The 24502-nt window shown below is 44.0% G+C and overlaps 1 protein-coding gene across 1 annotated transcript in view; it reads left to right on the forward strand.

Annotated features, from left to right (window-relative positions):
* Positions 1-24502, forward strand: part of LOC143297910 (ATP-dependent RNA helicase DHX58-like) — a 60621-nt gene that overhangs the window by 26656 nt on the left and 9463 nt on the right. The window contains exons 12-18 of the mRNA XM_076610464.1: positions 1261-1429; positions 6851-6958; positions 8839-9032; positions 10790-11198; positions 12061-12309; positions 14813-14980; positions 20787-20989. Of these exons, the coding sequence (XP_076466579.1) occupies positions 1261-1429; positions 6851-6958; positions 8839-9032; positions 10790-11198; positions 12061-12309; positions 14813-14980; positions 20787-20989 (1500 nt within the window). The remainder of the gene's footprint in view (positions 1-1260; positions 1430-6850; positions 6959-8838; positions 9033-10789; positions 11199-12060; positions 12310-14812; positions 14981-20786; positions 20990-24502) is intronic.

Consider the following 24502-nt stretch of genomic DNA (forward strand, 5'->3'; position numbering starts at 1 on the left):
TGTTTTGTTTATTCGTCCATTTCCTCGTTTGCCTCTCTCTCTGTTTTCTAGCGCACTGTGTTGATGCATGTTTTCAGATCCCCTCGATAAACTATTGTATTGTGTTGTATTGCATTGTATTGTATCATATTACTCTTTTTGTCACAATAAATTTTTCTGTTTTTCTGTGATATCCCTACAGACAGCGTCGCTACAGTAAGAGCGCCACCCTTTCTATTTTTCCTTTTTTTTCTGTCTGCAAGTGAATATGTTTTCCAATCAGGGTTTTGCTACGGACAACGCTTTTCTTGCCGTGGGTTATTTTACGTGCGCTTAGTGCATGCTTCACACAGGGCCTCGGCTTATCGTCTCATCATAATGGGCTAGATTCCAGACCACCACTCAAGTGCTCGCGGAGGGGAAGAAGAAGAAATTACTGGCCAGTATCGGGTACGGGTTCGAACCTGTGGCGCTCAGATTCTCTCACTTCCTAGGCGGACGCGTTACCACTCGGCCACCAACACTCCACTTTTGTTTTCAGTTTCAGTTTCAATTTCTCAATGAGGCGTCACTGCGTTCGGACAAATTCATATACGCTGCACCACATCTGTTAGGCAGATGCCTGACAGCAGCATAACCCTACGCGATTTTTTTTTTCATAATTTTGCCAGATGACAGCACTTTTGTTGCCATGGGTTCTTTTTCTAGTGCGCTAAGTGCGTGCTGCACACGGGACCTCGGGATATCTCACTCAGTACGGCCAGTCCTCTCTTCTCCTCTGCACAGACCCCTCGGATGTCCAGTGGGTGTCTGAAAGACCCAACCTTTAGCTTCCGTCGTCAGAACTGTGGTATTCTTTGTCAACATTCACCTCTTCAGTATAAGAGCCTTCCGCTTGCAATATTTTGATGATGGTAATTGGAGTGAAACGCTGTTAACGTCGTCTCTTTCGCCGTTCGTATGGAGAGAGTTATCGTCTCACCGGAAAGACTAGACGCTCAGTTTAAATTTTCCAGTCAAACTTGGGAGAAAAGGGCGACGAGATAGAGCGGGATTCGAACCCACACCCTCACGGACTCTGTGTATTTGGCAGCTGAGCGTCTTAACCATTCTGCCACCTTCCTCCCTGGAAGACGTGACTGTAGCTATCTATGCACACGGGAGCGGGTCTGGTTTTGCAGAGTCGTGAGAACATGGGGCACTGGAAGTCTGCTGCTGTGCGTCTTAAGCATCGTGCAACAATCCACACTGTTGTTGTAGTTGCTGTTGTTGTTGATGCAGGTGATGGGTCTGACGGCGAGCCCCGGGGTGGGCAAGGCGCGGGGAAAGGACCCTACAGAGGCAGTGAAGTACCTGAAGCAGCTGCTTGCCCGTCTGGACGTCTCACGCATCGCAAGCGTGCGCAAGAATATCCGGAGCTTGAATGACTTCGTCCACCCGCCCAGGACTGGTCAGTATAGATTTATGTGTGTGTGTGGATGGGGTTTGTGGGGTGTGTGTGTGTGGGGGGGGGGACCAGGGGTCGTGGGGGCGGAGGGGTGGGGGGCGTGGTGTTGGTGGGTGCGGGGGTATGGGGGGAAGGAAGGAGGGGGTGGGGCGAAGGTGGGGGTGAGGGTGGTGGTTGTGGTGGGTGGGGGGTGGTTGGGATGAGGCGGGTTTGTGTGTGTGTTTGCATGTGTGTGTGTTTGCATGTGTGTGTGTTTGTGTGTGTGTGTGTGTGTGTGTGTGTGTGTGGTTTTGGAGCGGTTTTTTTTTTTTTTTTTTTTAGGAGAGAGAGTGAGGGTGAGGGGAGCCGGGGGAGATACGTATGTGTGCATGTGTTGTGAACAGTTTCTGTATTGTCATTCGCTGAAATGCCTTTGTGTCATGGGGGTACTTTTTCTTCTTCTACTCTGTGAAGAGTCATCGGGGCACCGCACAGAACTGTTTTTGAATGTTCCCGCAGGTCTGTCGGTTTGTGTGTGTCATTAAAAAAAAAGATAAAAAAAGAATATATGTATATATGCATCTCTTTGCAGAAAGGACAGAAAAAGCATTACGGATACTCGTGCCTATGGGGTTATACATTTTCGTAAAAATGATGATAGAAGTATTTATATAGAGCTAAATCTTATACAAAGAAATCATGCTGCTTTCGCACTATTCATTTACAAGCATGTATAACTCTTCATTAGAGATATGAAAGACAACACTTGTAAACACACGTGAACAGAAAGGGATTATAGACCGGGACTAGGAATGGTAGAACGAACGAACGAACGAACGAAATTTTATTTTACGAGGGTAAAGGAGTAAGCACAAAGTACTTTTTTACATCCAGCCCTCTGGGCATGAATAATAATTGGAAAAAAAGCAACAAAGTAAAAAAAAAAAAAAAAAAAAAAGCGAGTGTCAATTCACAACATCAACGTCAAAATTGCATAAGCATGTGCAACATAACATAGAACGTATGTACAATACAATATCGCGATAGATGAATAACAACGAGGACAATAGGGTAGGGGCGTGGTGGAGAGCGGAAGGAAGAATGGACAAGAGGAAGAGTAAAGAAGGCAGGGGAGGCTGACAACAGACAGATATAGTGACAGTGACAGTGGAGAGACATAGAGACTGACAGGGGAGGAGAGAGGCGTATATATATTGACAATCTATACATGATTTTTTGTTTATAATTGATATGTGTCACATAATCACATGTTTTTCAATAAATGTGCACGATATATGTTTTTAAAGTTAGGGATGCTTTTTACAGTGTTTACATTGAGGCAGGATAATAATTCATTCCATAAACAGCCCCCTGAATAAGACAGACTAGATTTAAAAAGATCGATCCTTGGAAGTGGTACCATAACTTTATGAAGATGGTAGATGAGAACTATTTTGGAAAAAAAAAGAAAAAAAAGGGGTTTTGACATTTAAGGCCTGATTTGACGGAGCTGATATGCAGGGATTTTACATCGAAGTATGTGGGAATCAGGTATCAGCAATATCTGGTGGATATGAAGCTGATCGTAGAGAGCGAGATTTGGTGCAGAGGTGAAGACTGTGGCAGACTGGTTTATACATATAACAACACAGAGTTTTGAGTGATGGGTGCGTCGTGTTCATGCGTTGTGTGGAGGATACGAATGCGAATCCGCGTCATTTATTCATTGACCATAACCTATCATGATGGCAGATGCATATACGTAAAAAAGACGTCATAGTCATGCCTAAATTTCACACATATGCGTCATCGACTACGTCAAACGAAACTGAAATTTGAATAATGTTGTTAAAACATTAAATTTTATGAAAAGTAAATGCATAAGAGAGAGAGAGAGAGAGAGAGAGAGAGAGAGAAATTCCTAACATTTCTGTGTCTGACAGTTGTGGTCAGCAAACTTAATTTGAAGGCACGTGAATGTCGGCAATATTCTGATGGAATAAACTTTTGTCTGATATCGCTAGTTCATGGACAACACAAGACAAAATGCAAGTCATCTTCCCTGGATTCTTTACATAGGGGACAAAAGAAATCCCCTTCATCAAATACTCTGTTATGATAGGCAGTTAGATCTGACACACCGAATAGAAATATAGTCTATATGTTTCATCAAGCTTTTGTCCACTCTAGACAATATATAAGGATTTACTTCATAAATATTACAAAACTTTCCATACACAGGGTTCACAAAAAAAGGTGAGGATCGAGTACTAATTCATGAATCCAGGTATGTTTTCAGGTAACAATAATATATAACATATAAGATATACATAAAGAAAGGAAGAAAACCGAAACATGATTTAAATTAACCAGGCTGCATATGGATTAACATTATAACGGCTGTTTCACGTACACTCGCACCATAAACAGTTTGAAAATTGCATTTGAAAAATCAGTGTTTCGACTAAACAATTAGCCTACAGTTATTGTGTGATTCATATAAGCCGTCCAAATGAATCGAAATGCACGCGCGCGCAAGAGTGGTGTTCACTACATTGGCTCCACACACTGCAGTTTGCCGGAAGAAAAAAATAGTCGGTATCACTTAACTATGCCCTCAATAGGAAATCTGTGCAAGCTCCCGTATGTTCCTCAGTTTCAGTTTCAGTAGTTCAAGGAGGCGTCACTGCGTTCGGACAAATCCATATACGCTACACCACATCTGCCAAGCAGATGCCTGACCAGCAGCGTGTCCCAACGCGCTTAGTCAGGCCTTGAGGAAAAAAAAAAAGGGGGTGAATAAATGATCAACAACGTTTTGTTAAATCTGTCAAATTGTCTTTGTGTTTGTGCATGATTTTCCGACTCATGTTTGTGACTTTCATGTACCTCCGGCCCCAACACTATTTATGGGACCTCGGTACACTTTGTAAGAAAGACATAGTCTATTCTATTCTAATCGGAATAAATCATGTTCGTGCAGAGGAGCATTCTATTCTATTCTATTCTGTTCCATTCTATTTTGTTCTGTTCAATCTTGATTGGAATATGTTCGTGCAGAGGAGCATCCTATACTATTGTAATTTGTTCTATTTTGTTCTGTTCGACATCATCATATACACAGATGGCTCAGTCACCAAAGACCAGTCTGGTTGGGGATTCACTGCGAAACAAAATGGGAAAACAATTTGGGAAGAGAATGCTGCCTACAAAGTCACAACCTCCAGCCTAACGATGGAAGTTGAAGCTGCGACACATGCCCTCCAGTGGCTATCGTCCATCCATACGCCCGGAAACCAACATGCCATGATTTTAACCGACTCAATGAACCTCATACAGAAAATTGAAAACGGAATGGGAAGCCCAGAGTGGCATAAGGCAATGCGCAACTTTCAGATTAAAAAACTCACATGGTCATACTGCCCGGGACATGCAGGTGTTAAGGGAAATGAGCGAGCTGACAGACTTGCTGGTAACGCAACACCAACGAGCGGCCTACATCTAGGAAAATCGGAAATCCTCAGAAAAATCAAAGAATACCAAAAAGAACAGGTACAAGGCCATCACACCATCGATCGCCTCAAAGAAATAAAAGCAGAGAGAGGGAGCGGCCGCAAGTCTAACATGAAAGGTAGAGCACGATGCTTTGCAAATCAAACAAATATCGGCATCATTTCCAAACCAACATTGCGCAAATTTCTTCAAAACGGAACAGAGTCTCTGTGGGCCTTTCCAAATACAATAGACTGAGCAACACACTAGACGCCACGTTCTTGGCATCAGAGATCTTTTCCCATCCCTCTTGCGGCCAGTCAGTGGCAGCCTCTGTGCGTGTGTGTTTGTGTGGATGTGTGGGTCTGTGCTTTTGAGTGCGTTTGTGAATGCGCGAGAGTGTAGTGTACACAAGTGTCAGGAGAGATCTGTGTACGTGTGTGTGTGTGTGTGTGTGTGTGTGTGTGTGTGTGTGTGTGTGTGTGTGTGTGTGTGAGGAGGTGGGAGTGCGGGGGGAGGTGGGGTAGAGGATGAGGTATGTGAGTATATGCATGCCTACACTGTGGGAGCAACAGGATATTGGAACGTATATATATATATATATATATATATATATATATATATATATATATATATATATATATATATATATCTTTGTATATATGTGTGTGGGGTTGGGGGTGGGAGATATGGGCGTATGTGTGTGTGCTTGTACAAGTAAGTGTTCATCTCTGTGAGTGTGTGTGTGTGTGTGTGTGTGTGTGTGTGTGTGTGCCGTGGAAGATGCGATACGTAGACTAGAAATGAGTGTGTGGAGGAGGGGGGTAGAGGAGGTGCAAGGTAATGTGTGTGTGTGTGTGTGTGTGTGTGTGTGTGTGTGTTGGAGCTCATGTACGTTTATATGTATTTGACGGTGCTTTCATATCTGTGAAACTGCATGTTTGGTGCATTTCTGTTGTGCATGTGTGGGTGTACGTGTGAATGTGTGTCTTCATGTTTTACATTTATTCGCTTATTTATCACCATTGTTGTCTTATTTATTTATTTATTTATTTATTTTTTATTTTATTTTTTTTTTTATTTAAAAAAAAAAATCATTTTATTAGTATTACTATTATTACTACTACTACCTTTTTCTATATTATAATTATTATTCATTTATTTATTTATTTATGTAAGCTTATCTATTATTTATTCCCCCGTTTTTTGGGTTTTTTTTGTTTGTTTGTTTGTTTTGTTTTGTTTTTTTCTCAAGGCCTGACTAAGCGCGTTGGGTTACGCTGCTGGTCAGGCATCTGCTTGGCAGATGTGGTGTAGCGTATATGGTTTGTCCGAACGCAGTGACGCCTCCTTGAGCCACTGAAACTGAAACTGAAACTCAATTCTAATCGGAATATGCTCGTGCAGAGGAGCATTCTATTCTATTCTAATCTATTCTGTTCCATTATATTTTGTTCTGTTCCAATATGGTTGGAATAATGCATTCTATTCTATTCTATTTTGTTCCAATCTATTTTGTGCTGTTCCATTCTGATTGGACTGTGCTCGTGCAGAAGAGCATTCTATTATATTCCAATCTATTCTGTTCCGTTCTGTTTTGTTCTGTTCCATTCTGATTGAAATATGCTCGTGCAGAAGAGTATTCTATTGTATTCTAATCTGTTCTGTTTCATTCTATTTTGTTCTGTTCCATTCTGATTGAAATATGTTCGTGCAGAAGAGCATTCTATTGTATTCTAATCTATTCTGTTTCATTCTATTTTGTTCTTTTCATTCTGGAATAATGCTCGTGCAAAAGAGCGTTCTATCCTATTCTATACTATTTCATTCCATTCTATTCTGTTCTGTTCCATTCTGGAATAATTTTCGTGCAAAGGAGCATTCTATTCTATTCTAGTCTGTTCCGTTCTATTTTTCTTCTGTCTCATTCTGATTGGAATATGTTCGTTGCAGAGGAGCATGTGTGTGAGAAGAGGGAGAGGGACCTGCTGAAGGAACGGCTGGAGGAATTCATGACTGAGATCGAGAACAACATGATTGTGCACCCGGACTTCGATAAATGTTGGTATCCTATTCGTCCCCCCCCCCCTTCTCTCTCTCTCTCTCTCTCTCTCTCAATCTGTCTGTTTGTTTGTCTTAACTGTCTTGTTTGTTTGTCTGTCCATCTTTGTCTATCTCTGTGTCTGTCTGTTTGGCTGTCTGCCTCTGTCAGTTTGCATGTCTGTCTCTGTCTCTCACTCGGTTTTTGTCTCTCTGTCTCCCTCCCTGTCTCTGTTTTTGTTTTTATTTCTCTGTCTGTGTTTGTGTCTGTCTGTGTCTCTGTCTCCCTCTGTCTCTCTGTGTCTGTCTGTCTGTGTCTCTGTCTCCCTCTGTCTCTATCTGTCTCTGTCTGTCTTTGTCTCTGTCTGTCTGTGTCTGCGTCTCCCTCTGTCTGTGTCTGTGTTTGCGTCTCCCTCTGTCTGTGTTTGTCTGTTTCTCTGTCCCCCTCTGTCTCTGTCTGTGTCTCGGTCTGTGTTTGTCTCTGTCTCTGTCTCCCTCTGTCTCCATTGTCTGTGTCTGTCTCTGTCTCCCTCTGTATGTGTCTGTCTCTGTCTCCCTCTCTCTCTGTCTGTCTTTGTCTCTGTCTCTGTCTGTGTCTCCCTCTGTCTCTGTCTGTTTCTCTGTGTCTCTCTCTGTCTGTGCTCTGTCTCTGTGTCTCTGTCTGTCTCTGCCTCAGTTTGTCTCTTCTCTGTCTGTCTCCCTCTGTCTCTGTTTGTCTGTGTCTGTCTCTGAGTCTGTCTGTGTCTGTGTCCCCCTCTGTCTGTCTGTCTGTCTGTGTCTCTGTCTGTCTCTGTCTGTGTCTCCCTCTGTCTCTGTCTGTCTCTGTCTCCGTCTGTCTCTGTCTGTCTCAGTTTCGGTTTGTCTGCCCCTCTCTCACTCTCTCTCACTCTCTCTCTCTCATTCTGTCTCTCTCACTCTATCACTCTCTCTCTCTCTCTCTCACTCTCTCTCTCGCTCCCCCCCTCTCTCTCTCTCTCTCTCTCTCTCACTCTCATTCTCTCTCTCTCTCTCTCTGTCTGTCTGTCTCTGTTCACTGACACGGAAAACCGGAAAATAAGACACGGAGAAGATTGAGCTGCAAAAATCCATCAAATAAATTTGTATAGCTGTGTATGTATATTGTTTTTATTTTTACCCTTTTTTTCGGGGTCTAGGAGAGAAAGGAAGTGTTCTTCTCCCTCTTTCTGTTTGTCATTCTCCCCCCCCCCCCCCCCCCGCCCCTCCCCCCTCCCCCTTTCCTCCTCCTCCTCCTCGTCTGAATCTATAAGGTGTTCAGTGATGAATGCCTTTGTTTTCGGAATGTAAAAAACCCCTGTTTCAAAATTGCCCTCATTTGCGGGAAATCAGAGGCAAATAGAGAGGGACTGAGAGTGTGTGCGGAACACCGAACAACGAACAAGCTCTCTCATTCTTGGTGAGACGAAAGACCCATGTCTAAATACCGTTGCTACTTAGGGTTTTTGTTGTGGATTATTGGTTTTTGGGTTGTTGTTTTTTTTTTTTTTTTTCTGGTTTGCTCGTTTGGTTTCTTTGTGAGTCGCTTTGGATAAACAGAAAGCAAATAAAGGTAAAAAATGAAAATAAAAAAAGTAATTTTTACATAACAAAGACTGGTGAATAAAAATAACAATCGTGACCATTGGGGTTTTGATGACGGTGGTTTTGGCGGCAGTAGTACTGGCGATGGACAGTGTGGACACAGTTGTGGTAGTGGTTGTCGTGGACATCGTGTCCGTAAGGTTTTATGGTGAATTTAAACATGATGGTCATGATGAATGTGATGATAATGATGATGATGATGATGATGTCAGTGATGATGAAGATTATCGTCATCATCATCATCATGACAACGATGATGACAACGACGATGATGATGACGAAGGATAGTGACATCTCTACAGATTTGCAGAGCAGTCCGCCGTTCGTCTCCCGGGTGTCGACAGAAGAGAGCCTTCTGAAAAATCTCAAGGCCCCAGCTGCCCACAGGGGCGAGGACCAGTACGCACAGTGGCTCAGCAACGCTGAGAAAACCCTTAAACAGGTTAACTACCCCAAGGCATTCTACGCCCTCAACGCCCACATCGAAATGTTGAAGGTATCTGTTGTTCCCCCCATCGAAATTTCAGGGGCTGGATGGTATCCGTACCTTTTAGGGAGTATGACGATAACAATAATGATAATAATAATAATAATGATAATAATAATAATAATAAATGCAGGCTTATATAGCGCAGTACACCCATCTCAGATGGGGTTCACCACGCTTTACAATAGTGTATGTGCTAGACTGTTTCCTCTGTTTATCATTCCCTTTGTCTCTGCTCCTTTTTTTTTTGTTTTATAATCTGCATGTCGTTCCACCGTTTCTTTTCTGCTCTTGCAATGTTTTATGTCATGAGCTCCCGCGTGGTCTTTCTGGCACTGGACACCGGAACACTTATGTAAAGTTGTCTTTACTTTTGGGTCGCCTGGAAAATGGCGGCTTATTTGTTTTCTAGCTGTGTGTGCCTTTTTGTTGCTCTTAATATTATTATTATTATTATTATTATTATTATTATTATTATTATTATTATTATTATTATTATTTATTTATTTTATTTTATTTTATTTTATTATCATTATTATTATTTTATTTTATTTTTTTGCTGTACTTCGTTTCGTTATGTGATTATGTTTCAGTATAAAGGTTATATCCTGTGGTGTACAGTGTGGTGAAATGGCCAACAGAAGAGGGTGTTGTGGGTGTATGTGCTACATGATGAGGATACAAAGGATACCAAAACAGTGACACCCTTCTGCCCCAAGGATTCCATTCTATTAAACAAAATATTTCACCCATGTTTTGAATTCTGATTGTCCAGTAGTAATTATGTTTTTCCCCATGCTTTAACATTTAAAAAAAAAAAAAAAAAAAGCTCGCTTCATGCTCGCTTGAGAAGTGCAGATGAGAGAAATGATAAAATTGCAAGCTGATGTTTTTCCTCGAAATACTGTCTGTACAAATAATTTGCCTGAAGATTGCAGAACCATTACAATGTCGAAGATTGATACGTACACGCACATGTTCATAGACAAATGGTGCATCCGTCAAATTAGAAACATTCGAGAGCTGACCAGACAAATGTTTAATGGGTATATAGATGCAAATGAATATTGACAAATTGATAACACACAGACAAATATTTAATGGTTATATAGATGCAACTCAATATTGACAAATTGATAACACACTGACAAATGTTTAATGGGTATATAGATGCAAATGAATATTGACAAATTGATAACACACAGACAAATATTTAATGGTTATATAGATGCAACTCAATATTGACAAATTGATAACACACTGACAAATGTTTGATCGGTATGTAGGTGCAAATCAATATTGACAAATTGATAACACACAGACAAATGTTTAATGGGTATATAGGTGCAAATGAATGTTGACAAATTGATAACACACAGACAAATGTTTAATGGGCATGTAGGTGCAAATGAATATTGACAAATTGATAACACACAGACAAATGTTTAATCGGTATGTAGGTGCAAATGAATATTGACAAATTGATAACACACAAATGTTTAATGGGCATGTAGGTGCAAATGAATATTGACAAATTGATAACACACAGACAAATGTTTAATCGGTATGTAGGTGCAAATGAATATTGACAAATTGATAACACACAAACAAATGTGTAATAGATATGTAAGCGCAAATGAATATTGACAAATTGATAACACAAAGACATGATGAAAACAAAAAAGTGCACAACGACTACAGACGTGTGTGCGCACCCCTGTACCTGTATGCATGCGTGTACGCGTGTGTGTGTTTGGTTGTTGCAGCTGTGCCAGAGATGCCTGATTCTGAACGAGGACTGTGACTCTCCCGGAGCCCTGCAGCTGCTGATGGAGGAGGTGGACGCGATGCGTGACATCTCCCCACACCCAGACAACGCCCCCAACGATGTCCACCAGCAAATCTTCGACCTCTTCAACAGATACTTGGGTGACTCCTCTAGCTCTCTGATGAAGGAATGTTCCAAGAGAGCATTCCAGAACCCCAAGCTGAGGATGCTCGAGGAGATGCTGCTCAATTCCCCCGAGAGTGACTCCGGCAAACTGGCCCGGGATGAAGAGGAGCGAGTTCTCTACGAGTTCTCCATCTCCAAGCAGAAACTTCTCCAGCAGGCCCCTCCGGCAGGCCTCACTGCTCCCAGCCTGAGTGATGTTGGACTTGAGGACCCCACTGAAGGTTTGTTTCACTTTCAGTGTCAGTGTCAGTTTCAGTTTCAGTTTCTCAAGGTGTCACTCACTGCGTTCGGACAAAGCCATAATTATGCCACATCCGCTGGGCCAGCAGCGTAACCCAACACGCTAAGTCAAGCCTTGAGGGCACAATCATATACATGAATAAATAAGTACACACACACACACACACACACACACACACACACACACACACACATATATATATATATATATATATATATATATATATATATATATATATATATATATACAGATAGTTCACACCCCCTTCGGCCCTGAAAAAATCTCTCTCTCTCTCTCTCTCTCTCTCTCTCTCTCTCTCTATATATATATATATATATATATATATATATATAATAACTCCCTCTCAAAATATGTATTTATCTCTCTCTCTCTACACACACACACACATATATATATATATATATATATATATATATATATATATGACAGATAGATAGATAGATAGATTCATTTATCTATTTATGTACCTATCGGAGTAGATTTCTTCTACAGAATTTTGCCAGATGACAACGCTCTCGTTGCCATGTCGTTCATTTTTCAGCACGCCGAGCACGTGCCGCACACGAGACCTCGGTTCATCGTCTTACCCGAATGACTTGACACGCTCGGTTTGATTTTCCAGTCAAACCTGGGAGAGAGAGGCGGGGGGGGGGGGGGGGGGGGGGGGGCGGGAGGGGGGGGGGTTCGGGGGCAGGGGGGACCGGGGGGGGGGGGGAGACCGGGGGTCGACAGCTGGATACGAACCCAGTGTCTCATGGACTTTCCGTATTGGTGTAGATGAGCGTCTTAATCAATCATTCTGCCACCCTTCCTCCTAAAAGGCGTGGCTGACCCTGAGGAAGAAGAGGGCGACGAAAGCGGATCCTTGGCGGACACCATAGAGCCGAGCGACTCCATGTCTGTCACGGACAGAGAGCTGTGTCATCTGGAGAACGACGTGCGGGGCATGATCTTCGTCAGGACGCTGGACCTGTCCAAGGCCCTTCTTCGCTGGATGAAGGGGCATCCCAAGCTCCAGAAGCTGAACCCGGGCCGGATCACTGGCGTCAACGCCAGCGTCAAGAACGGAGGTACTGTCTTGGTGGGAGTTTTCTTCTTCTTTTGTTTATTTATTTATCATTTATTTATTCAATTATTTGTTTCTTTATTTATTCGTTTATTTATTTATTTATTTTTATTTTATTCTATTCTTCTTTTTTTCTTCTTTTTTTTTTGCTGACCGAAGGTCAATATAAGACATGGTAGTGTTCAGTGCGTGACTCACAGTTACAGCATACGTGTAATGGCAGCAGATTTGTGGAGGTGAGTGTTCGTTTGTTCAGTTCAAAGACAACATGACATAACGCTTTTGGTTGGTGTGTTGGGTATATCCCTCATTTTGATGACTGTACTCCACACATGCGCAAGTTCGCGCACTCACTCACTCACTCTCTCTCTCACACACACACACACACACACACACACACACACACACACACACACACAATTGTCTCGGTATGTCTCTCTCTCTCTCTCTCTCTCTCTCTCTCTCTCTCTCTCTCTCTCTGTGTGTGTGTGTGTGTGTGTGTGTGTGTGTGTGTGTATTTTGTATGATTCCATGAACTAGTGTTGTACCTTATGTCTTTCTACTGGACAGTTTCCAACGATGTACTGGTTGATTAACTCACTCAGTACGGCCAGTCCTCTCTTCTCCTCTACACAGATCCCTCGGATGTCCAACCTTTAGCTTCCGTCGTCAGAATTGTGGTATTCTTTGTCAACATTCACGTCTTCAGTATAAGAGCCTTCCGCTTGCAATATTTTGATGATGGTAATATTATTGGGGTGAAACGCTGTTAACGTCGTCTCTTTCGCCGTTCGTATGGAGAGAGTTAAACAAGTTGGTATTCCGAATTTGATGTTTTAACAACGAAAATAAGAGTATATAACATCCAAATGATTCCTATGGTTTAGCTGCCATGTTAAAAAAGTGCGGTGTGTATGTTTAGCATTGCCAGGGGAAAGTTAAACTCAAGGTGAAAGACAAATTTCTGTGAAATTACAGACAATAAAGCTGTTCATCACCTCACAAAACATCATCTCACCTCACCTCACCTTACCTCACCTCACCTGACCTTACCTCATCTGACCTCACCTCATCTCACCTTACCTCACCTCACCTCACATCATCTCACCTCACCTCACCTTACCTCACCTCACCTGACCTTACCTCACCTCACCTCACCTCACATCATCTCACCTCACATCATCTCACCTCATCTCACCTTACCTCACCTCACCTCACATCATCTCACCTTACCTCACCTCACCTCACATCATCTCACCTCACCTCACATCATCTCACCTCATCTCACCTTACCTCACCTCACCTCACATCATCTCACCTCACCTCACCTTACCTCACCTCACCTCACCTCACCTCACCTCACCTCACCTCATCTCACCTTACCTCACCTCACCTCACATCATCTCACCTCACCTCACCTTACCTCACCTCACCTCACATCATCTCACCTCACCTCATCTCACCTTACCTCACCTCACATCACATCATCTCACCTCACCTCACCTTACCTCACCTCACCTCACCTCATCTCACCTTACCTCACCTCACCTCACCTCACCTCATCTCACCTCACCTCACCTCACCTCACATCATCTCACCTTACCTCACCTCACCTCACATCATCTCACCTCACCTCACATCATCTCACCTCATCTCACCTTACCTCACCTCACCTCACATCATCTCACATCACCTCACCTTACCCCACCTCACCTGACCTCACATCATCTCACCTCACCTCATCTCACCTTACCTCACCTCACCTCACATCATCTCACCTCACCTCACCTTACCTCACCTCACCTCACATCATCTCACCTCACCTCATCTCACCTTACCTCACCTCACCTCACATCATCTCACCTCACCTCACCTTACCTCACCTCACCTGACCTTACCTCACCTCACCTCACCTCATCTCACCTTACCTCACCTCACCTCACCTTACCTCATCTTACCTCACATCATCTCACCTCACCTCACCTTACCTTACCTCACCTCACCTGACCTTACCTCATCTGACCTCACCTCATCTCACCTCACTTTACCTCACCTCACCTCACCCCATAACATCTCACCTCACCTCACCTCACCACCTCACCTCACCTCACCTTACCTCCATATATTTTTTGACATGCTGTTTAGAATTTGACAATACTCGCATAATTTGCGTCCGAACTTTTAGATATTTTGCAGACTTGTGGATGATACCCTAAGGTTACTGTGTGAAAATGTTCAATGAATTCGGTTTCTCTACCACTGAGAAAATACTTGTCAAAAAGCGGTTCAGTTTTTTTGAAAACCCGATATATTCTGACAATGAAACTCGGTTGCAATGATGATTAAAAAAAAGACACCAAAAAAACCTGAACTACAATATCCTGAATGAAAGCACTCATCTGTTTAACCCCACCCCCTACCCCACCCACCCACACCCCACCCACCCACGCACCTCCGTCCCCTCTCTCCCCCCTGTCCCCTCCCCCTCTCCACCCCTCTCCTGCCAGGAATGACAAAGAGCAACGTGACAGAGGTGATGTCCAGGTTCAACAACGGCAGCATCAAGGTTGTCATCTGCACCTCGGCTGCAGAGGAAGGGCTGGACTTCCAGGCCTGTAACTTCGTCATCCGCTACTTGTACGAGGCCAGCATGGTGTCTATGATTCAGATCAGAGGTACTATACTTCCTGCCCCCCCCCCCCCTTCCCCCCAACCCCTCCCCCCCCCCTCTCTCTCTCTCTATCTCCTCTCTGTCTGTGCTCCATCATTGTCTTTGTGTCTCTGGGTCTGTCTTTCTGTCTCTGTCTCTATCTCTGTCTCTCTCTCTCTCTTCCCCTTCCCCACCCCGTCTCTCTCTCTCCACTGTCTCATGCCCCCTCTCACCACCTTTCTCTCCCTTTTCTCCCCTTTCTCTCTGCCTCTGTGTCCGACTCTCTCTCTCTCCTTTCCCACCATATCTCTCTCCACTTTCTCTCTCCTTTCCCCACTATCTCTCCCTATCATTCCTCCCTCTCAACCTCCTCTCTGTCTTTCTGTCATTTTGACTCTCTCTCTCTATCTCTCTCTCTCTCTTCTGTCATCCCTTTCCTCCCCACCCCTCTCTCTCTCTTTCCCCTCACTCACTCTAGTGTTGCCTAGTTTTGTTAAATGGTCATTATTGTTCTATACTCGGCTGCATTGACTGAATTTGCCTGAGACATGATATACCGGACTGTCTTGACTGAACTTGCGGATGGCTGGGACCAACTAGATCAGGCCTCACTTGAGGGGATCTTTCTGAAACGGACCGACTAGAATGGAGTGATGGCCTAGAGATAATGCGTCCGCCATGGAAGCGAGAGAATCTGAGCGCGCTGGTTCGAATCACGGCTCAGCCGCCGGTATTTTCTCCCCCTCCACTGGACCTTGAGTGGTGGTCTGGGCGTTAGTCATTCGGATGAAAACGATAAGCCGAGGTCCCGGGTGCAGCATGTGCTTAGCGCACGTAAAATAACCCACGGCAAAAAAAGATGTGTTCTTGGCAAAATTATGAAGAAAAATCCACTTCGATAGGAAAAAAAACCAAATAAAACTGCACGCAGGAGAAAAAAAAAAAAAGGGGGGGGGGGCGAGGGGGGGGGGGGCGCTGTAGTATAGTGACGCGGAGGAAGGTGGCAGAATGGTTAAGACGCTCAGCTGCCAATACAGAGAGTCCGTGAGGGTGTGGGTTCGAATCCCGCTCTCGCCCTTTCTCCTAAGTTTGACTGGAAAATCAAACTGAGCGTCTAGTCTTTCGGATGAGACGATAAACCGAGGTCCCGTGTGCAGCACGCACTTGGCGCACTGAAAAAGAACCCATGGCAACGAGAGTGTTGTCCTCTGGCGAAATTACGTAAAATGAAATCCACTTTCATTGGTACACAAATATGTAAGCATGCACTCAAGGCCTGACTAAGCGCGTTGGGTTATGCTGCTGGTCAGGCATCTGCTCAACAGATGTGGTGTAGCGTGTATGGATTTGTCCGAACGCAGTGACGCCTCCTTGAGAAAGTGAAACTGAAACTGAAACAGACGCGCTCTCTCTGGGGACAGCAGCCCGAATTTCACACAGATAAATCTGTTGTGATAAAAAGAAATACAAATACAAATAGATCAGGCCCCGCTTGACGGGATCACACTGAAACGGTCCGACTAGATCAACTTGACGGGATCATACTGAAATGGACCAACTAGATCAACTTGACGGGATCATACTGAAACGGACCAACTAGATCAGGCCTCACTTGACGGGATCATACTGAAACGGACCGACTAGATCAACTTGACGGGATCATACTGAAACGGTCCGACTAGATCAACTTGACGGGATCACACTGAAACGGACCGACTAGATCAACTTGACGGGATCATACTGAAACGGACCGACTAGATCAACTTGACGGGATCATACTGAAACGGTCCGACTAGATCAACTTGACGGGATCACACTGAAACGGACCAACTAGATCAACTTGACGGGATCATACTGCACTGAAACGGTCCGACTAGATCAACCTGACGGGATCACACTGAAACGGACCAACTAGATCAGGCCTCACTTGACGGGATCACACTGAAACGGACCGACTAGATCAACTTGACGGGATCACACTGAAACGGACCGACTAGATCAACTTGACGGGATCATACTGAAACGGACCGACTAGATCAACTTGACGGGATCATACTGAAACGGTCCGACTAGATCAACTTGACGGGATCACACTGAAACGGACCGACTAGATCAACTTGACGGGATCATACTGAAACGGGCCGACTAGATCAACTTGACGGGATCATACTGAAACGGACTGACTAGATCAACTTGACGGGATCATACTGAAACGGACCGACTAGATCAACTTGACGGGATCATACTGAAACGGTCCGACTAGATCAACTTGACGGGATCACACTGAAACGGACCAACTAGATCAACTTGACGGGATCATACTGCACTGAAACGGTCCGACTAGATCAACCTGACGGGATCACACTGAAACGGACCAACTAGATCAGGCCTCACTTGACGGGATCACACTGAAACGGACCGACTAGATCAACTTGACGGGATCACACTGAAACGGACCGACTAGATCAACTTGACGGGATCATACTGAAACGGACCGACTAGATCAACTTGACGGGATCATACTGAAACGGTCCGACTAGATCAACTTGACGGGATCACACTGAAACGGACCGACTAGATCAACTTGACGGGATCATACTGAAACGGGCCGACTAGATCAACTTGACGGGATCATACTGAAACGGACTGACTAGATCAACTTGACGGGATCATACTGAAACGGACCGACTAGATCAGGCCTCATTTGACGCGACCAGACGGGGTTGATCAGAACTGGATCAAACTGGACAAACTTGAAGTCGAAGTGTATTTATTTCCCTATCAAAGTGAAGTTTTCTACAGAATTGTTGCCAGGGACTGGCATCCCTTTCGTTGTCGTTAGTTCTTTCACGTGCAACAAGTGCACGCTACACTCGAGACCACGGTTTATCATCTCACCCGAATGACTAGTGTCCAGACCATCACTCAAGGTTTAGTGGAGGGGGAGAACTACTGGTGACTGTGGGACTCGATCCCGCAACCTCAGATTCTCTCGCTTCCTAGGGGGACGTGTTTCCACAAGGCCAACACTCCACTGATGACGACAGCTCGGTTGCAGCCTTGAGGGCTAGCTGGCCTTTGGGAACTAACCTTGTTCATTGTTGATTGTTGCTTGTAGCCCAGCCGACCGCACAGGGCCATATCAGGACTGTCAAACCATACAAATGCTCAACTGCGTCAACACAAAACTGTCACATCTACAAAATTAATCACCAAGGCAAACGCACAAAACACAGTTCATGACACATTGTCCCAGCCATTTAGCTCCTTATGGAAAATCAGACAAGCCATGCTAAAGACGTCAGCTCTTCCAGATATAAAAACTTAAACAGGGAAAAAATACTTCAAAACCAAACAAAAGTACATAAAAAGACCATACCAGCAGAAGGTAGGGATGCTATTTATACGGAAAGATCCCCGGTATCACGCTGGGGAATAACCAACGAAATCTGTTCTGAAGTCCCCTCGGCCGAGAGAGTGGAGAATGGTACTTTCTTTACCACGAGCCTGAAAGCGAATTTCTGTACTCTGATTCAGACAATAAATTGATTGATCGATTGATTGATTGATTGATTGTTTGATTGAAGTTTGGCAAGACACTCTCCACTATAATCAAATTCTCGCCCAGACAGTCGGGAAAACATGTGCTTTGTCCTCTGTTGTTCTGTCACGGACAGTCGTGACAACATGTGCCTTGTCCTCTGTTCTGTCACGGACAGTCGGAACAGCATGTACCTTCTGCTCTGTTCTGTCACGGACAGTCGGGACAGCATGTACCTTCTCCTCTGTTCTGTCACGGACAGTCGGAACAACATGTGCCTTGTCCTCTGTTCTGTCACGGACAGTCGGAACAACATGTGCCTCGTCCTTTGTTGTTCTGTCACGGACAGTCGGAACAACATATGCCTTGTCCTCTGTTGTTCTGTCACGGACAGTCGGAACAACATGTGCCTTGTCCTCTGTTCTCTCACAGACAGTCGGGACAGCATGTGCCTTGTCCTCTGTTGTTCTGTCACGGACAGTCGGGACAGCATGTGCATTGTCCTCTGTTGTTCTGTCACGGACAGTCAGCACAGCATGTACCTTCTCCTCTGTTCTGTCACGGACAGTCGGAACAACATGTGCCTTGTCCTCTGTTCTGTCACGGACAGTCGGGACAGCATGTACCTTCTCCTCTGTTGTTCTGTCACAGACAGTCGGAACAACATGTGCCTTGTCCTCTGTTCTGTCACGGACAGTCGGGACAGCATGTGCCTTGTCCTCTGTTCTGTCACGGACAGTCGGGACAGCATGTGCCTTGTCCTCTGTTGTTCTGTCACGGACACGACTGACCATCATAATCATACATTCCTCACTGCTTTTTATGTGCACGCATGTCTCACATGTTTAATGTTGTTTTTTAAGTGATGTTTGAAATTTCGTGCCGAGTAAATGTCCGCATTTGCTTTTCTGCACCTTGTGCGATAATGAAGTTAGTCATCATCATCATCATCATCGTTTTCTTCTTCTTCTTTTTTGTTAGTAGTCCGTGACTCCCACGTTCGCTCGGATACACGAGTGGGCTTTTTCGTGTATGACTGTTTTTACCCCAGCCATTTAGGCAGTCACACTCCGTTTTTGGAGGAGAGGTGGCATGCCGGATGTGTTCTTGTTTTTATAACCCACCGAACGCTGACATGGATTACGGGGTTTTTAACGTGCGTACTTGATCTTCGGTATGCGTATAAACACGAGAGGGGGTTCAGGAACCAGCAGGTCTACACATCTGTTGACCAGAGAAATCGGGAAAAAAAATCTCCACCCTTTACACACCAGGAGCCTGTGACATGGATTCGAACCCGGGACCCTCAGATTGAAAGTCCCAACGCTTTGAAAAAACACACAACAAAACACTCATTTGTTGCGTCCGTTTTAACTCACTCAGTACGGCCAGTCCTCTCTTCTCCTCTACATAGACCCCTCGGATGTCCAGTGGGTGTCTCAATGACCCAACCTTTAGCTTCCATCGTCAGAATTGTGGTATTCTTTGTCAACATTCACCTCTTCAGTATAAGAGCCTTCCGCTTGCAATATTTTGATGATGGTAATTGGGGTGAAACGCTGTTAACGTGGTCTCTTTCGCCGTTCGTATGGAGAGAGTTAAAAGTTAGTCTTGTCTTATCTTCTTATCTTATAATGATAATGACAATAATGGACATTTAGAAAGCGCGTTTCTCCAGAAATTAATGCTGCTGAAAGCGCTTTACATTTCGTTCACCACTCCCCGCCTCCCCATCAATACTCCTCTCCACCTCCAACTCCCCCTCTACCCCTCCCCCCCCCACACACACATACACACGGAAGCACGTGCCAGAAAACACTCAAGCAACCGAACATTGGAAACACCCTCCCACCCATGACGCCCTCCAAGAAAACGCATCCCTGCATGCAAAACGCACTCAAGCATGCACACACACACACACACACACACACACACACACACACACACACACACACACACACACACACACACACACACACACACACACACACACACACACATGAACAATACAATACAATACAATACATCACATCTTTATTAAGAACGCACGGACACTCGTCAGCGCCCCTTCACACACACACACACACACACACACACACACACACACACACGCACCACACACACACACACACACACACACACACACGCACATACACAGCAAACACAGTCTCTCCACAACAAAACAAGCACCCACAACCAGATCACACCAAGATCAGGGAGTAAATAAGTAAATAAATAAATAAATAAATAAATGAACACAAAAAATAAAATAAATCTCATCCCCGTGCAGGTCGCGCGCGGGACAAGAACTCGAGGTACGGGGTCCTTGGAAAGCCCAATATGATGAACAAGGAGAAGGAGAACATACAGAGTGAGATGGCCATGCGTGAGGCTGTCAGGAACATCCAGGAGGAAGTGGAGAAGGACCCTTGGGCTCACGACAACATCATCCAGAAGATGCAGAGAGAGGCCTGGAACAACCGGTGGAAAAAAGCAAGTAGTTGTATCGTGTGTGTGTGTGTGGGAAGGAGGGGTGGGTGGGGGTGGGGGGTGGGGGGTAGGGAGAGGGTTTGGGGGAAATGGTTGGGGGGGGGGTGGGGGGATGGAAGGGGCGATAGGGAAGGTGAAAGGGGCATATGATGAGTTCAGTTCGTGATGTTGACTGTTCTGCTGAGGGCGATGCACACGTGCACATACACAGAGGCACACACAGAGCAAAAAAAACAACAACAAAACAAAACAAAAAAAAACAACAACAAGACAGAGACACACAGACACAGACACACACACGTACACACACACACACACACACACACACACACGTACACACACACACACACACCCACACACGCACACACACACACACACACACACACACACACACACACACACATACACACGCACACACACACACATACACACGCACACACACACGCACACACACACACACACACACACACACACACACACACACACATGTGCGCATGTGGAAACATCGAGCATCCGCTCACACACTGTCTCCACCCTCCCGCCTTTTTTTTTATCCCTCCACACCTCCTTCTCTCTCTCTCTCTCTCTCTCTCTCTCTCTCTCTCTTTCTCCTTGGGGGAGCCTTGAGCGTGCGACAAAGTAGGACGTGTGTGTCACAATGTCCAACAAGAACGACCATTTATAGTGGATTAGTAGTAGGCACAAAGGTGAAAATTGGTGACGTGGCTCATGAAACATTATGTCTTCGGCACAGTTGGATTTCAGGGGGTCTTGTGGTCTTTTCACGCCAGTACATGTACATCTTTTGTGGAGAAAGTCAGTGTTGAAAAAAGCAATGCGAATCTCCATCTTGATAGTTCGCTCGCGGCAAGGCGGTGTCATCCTTGGATTGGCCCTTGTATTTTTGTTCTGGGGGGACAATCTGTGCCTCCGTCGTGGGACTGGGGAATTTCTCCTTCGTTGTGGTGATGTCGAGACGAACCCTGGACCTAACCCGAACCCTGACCAAGGTGCATCGACGTCCTCTGGCAGCTTGCGGCAGACCCGGCTCTCCAGCTCACACTCCACTCGCTTAGCTAAGGAACCTTCTCTGGCTGAAGTGATGGCAACCGTGAGTGAAACGAACAGTTCTGTAAACAGTAAAGTGAATTAAATGAACAGCTCCATGAACAGTACACTGGACGACATCAAACAGGGAGTGAGCAACTTACGTCAAGAGTACGATGCTTTGCATGAGCTAGTGAGTAGCCTTAAAGACGAAGTAAGTGACTTATATCGTAAAAATGATGCACTTGAAAAACAGAACAATGACTTGAATGCAAAAATAGATGAACTAGAAAAGAAATGTGATGACCTTGAAGGTCGGTCAAAAAGAAACAATTTGATTTTTCATGGCATACTGAAAAGGGAAGGAGAAGATTGTGAGGGAGTTATAAAGGACCTACTCACAGAATGCACCAACTAAACCCCAAGCCAGATTCCCCTATAATTGCACGGTGTTCTTTCTGTAACCAAAAGACTGGCATTCTGAAAGCAAAACAAAAGCTGAAGGGGACTAAGGTATTTGTTGGGGAGGACTTCACGTTCAGAATCCGTGAGATAAACCAGAAGCTGGGTCCCCATCTACAGAAAGCGAGGGATGAGGGCAAACAGGCCCGTATGGTCTATGACCATCTCTTTATTGATGGACGAAAGTTTGTCCTTGACCCTCACAGTTCTCTCAGAGAAGTAAGATAGGTATCTGGCCCGCCCCTTGTTTCTCTTGATATCGCCCGGGTCGAGTTTAAGAAGGGAAGAAAGGCTAGTTGTACACCGGACCATTCCCCTGTTAGCTCAGCCTGTTCGTCAGTAATCTCACGCGGAGATTTGGAGCAAAAATTTGCCTGTTCGGTTGAGCATGCATATGATTGTGAATTAAACCGGCTTTCACGTGATGTAATTTCTCGTGCCTCGGCAGTTGATGGAAGGGGAGCACACGGAAACCTTCCTTTTGATATTGTTAAACAGAATACCAGAACATCTGAAAATAATATTTCTAAATTTGTTGTGAAACTGTTTCCTGTTGATAATTTAAGCCCATATTCCTTTTTGTCGTGGAACGTTAATGGTTTGTGTTCGAAGTTTATATTTCATGACTTTTTGGCTTATATTTCATCCTTTGATTTTATATGCCTCACTGAATCCTTTGAAGATAACTGTGGAAATTATATGTTTACTGGCTACACGACACACTACAAAACTGCTGTTGAATTTACAAAGCAACGAAGAAAATCATGGCGGATAATATGTTTATTCAGGAACGAATTTGATCCAAATATAAGAAAATTAAATGTTCAGTCTGAGAATATATGCGCTTTCCTTATTGATAAGCGATAATTTGAGGGTTCCCCTTTCCATGTTCACTTTGATTATGACCAATGGATTGTTGTGCTTGAAGATTGTTTGACTGATTTGCTCCTTGAATTGGAAGATGTTTATATGATTAAATATGATGATTTAAATGGTCGAATTGCTATCTTTCTCCATCTCAGCCAGTAAACGAAAACGCTGAGTCTCAAATTCAAAAGTTGTTCTGTAATTTCTAACCGTTGCTCTCAAGATACATATATTAATGCATTTGGTAAATCCTTGCTTTAAATTTGGTTATTTTTAATGGGGTCTGTAATGGTGACCAGGAAGGTCGCTATTTATTCTCAAGTGAAATTGGAAGCAGCATCAATGATTACTTTATTTTATGTAATGACTTTTATGATCTTGTTTGTGACCTGTGTGAACACGTTGCTGACCGATACGAATCTGATCATTTTTCTATTGAATATCGTATGATACTGTCAACTGATCATCAATTTAAAAGCAGAGAAAGTAATCATGTGCAGATTATAGAAAAAAAAATGTATGGAATGATGAACATGGTCAATAATTTTACAGGAAATTGTGTGAAGTAGAATGTCATGATAAATTGCATATAGCTCTTGAACTGATTGATGTTAATGTTAATGAAGCCTTTGACTTGTTTAATGATTGTATTCGTGAGTGTGCGGCATGTATGAAATAAGGTATTAGGGTAGATAACAGTTAGCATCATGAATGTTGGTTACCACTCTTCTAAATTTTCTTCTTCTTTTTTTTCCTTCATGTTTCTCTTCTATCAGGACGATTACTCTGGTGATAATAAGTTTAATCTCATGTTAACATTGATATTAGCATTATTTTACAATATTATGTACTGTTTGTTCATTTGTTTTATTTCATTATTTCATTACTTACTGTTTATCATGTGTGAATGTTATTTGATACAATTGATAATATGGTCCATCAGCCGTCATGATAAAATTGAAGTGCAACGTTGTGAGCACAGTATAAGCTTTAAGCTTGTTGATGCTCTTTTGTTATTCATTGCATTATAACCATGTGCATTGTTGAATAATTAAAGATTATTTAAACCAATGTTGGTTTGATGAGGAATGTAGGTATACCAGACGAAATATACGTAGGTTATTGAGGAAAATACCGTAG

This window comes from Babylonia areolata, chromosome 23 (assembly GCF_041734735.1).
Source record: "Babylonia areolata isolate BAREFJ2019XMU chromosome 23, ASM4173473v1, whole genome shotgun sequence".
Taxonomy (NCBI): Eukaryota; Metazoa; Mollusca; class Gastropoda; order Neogastropoda; family Buccinidae; genus Babylonia; species Babylonia areolata.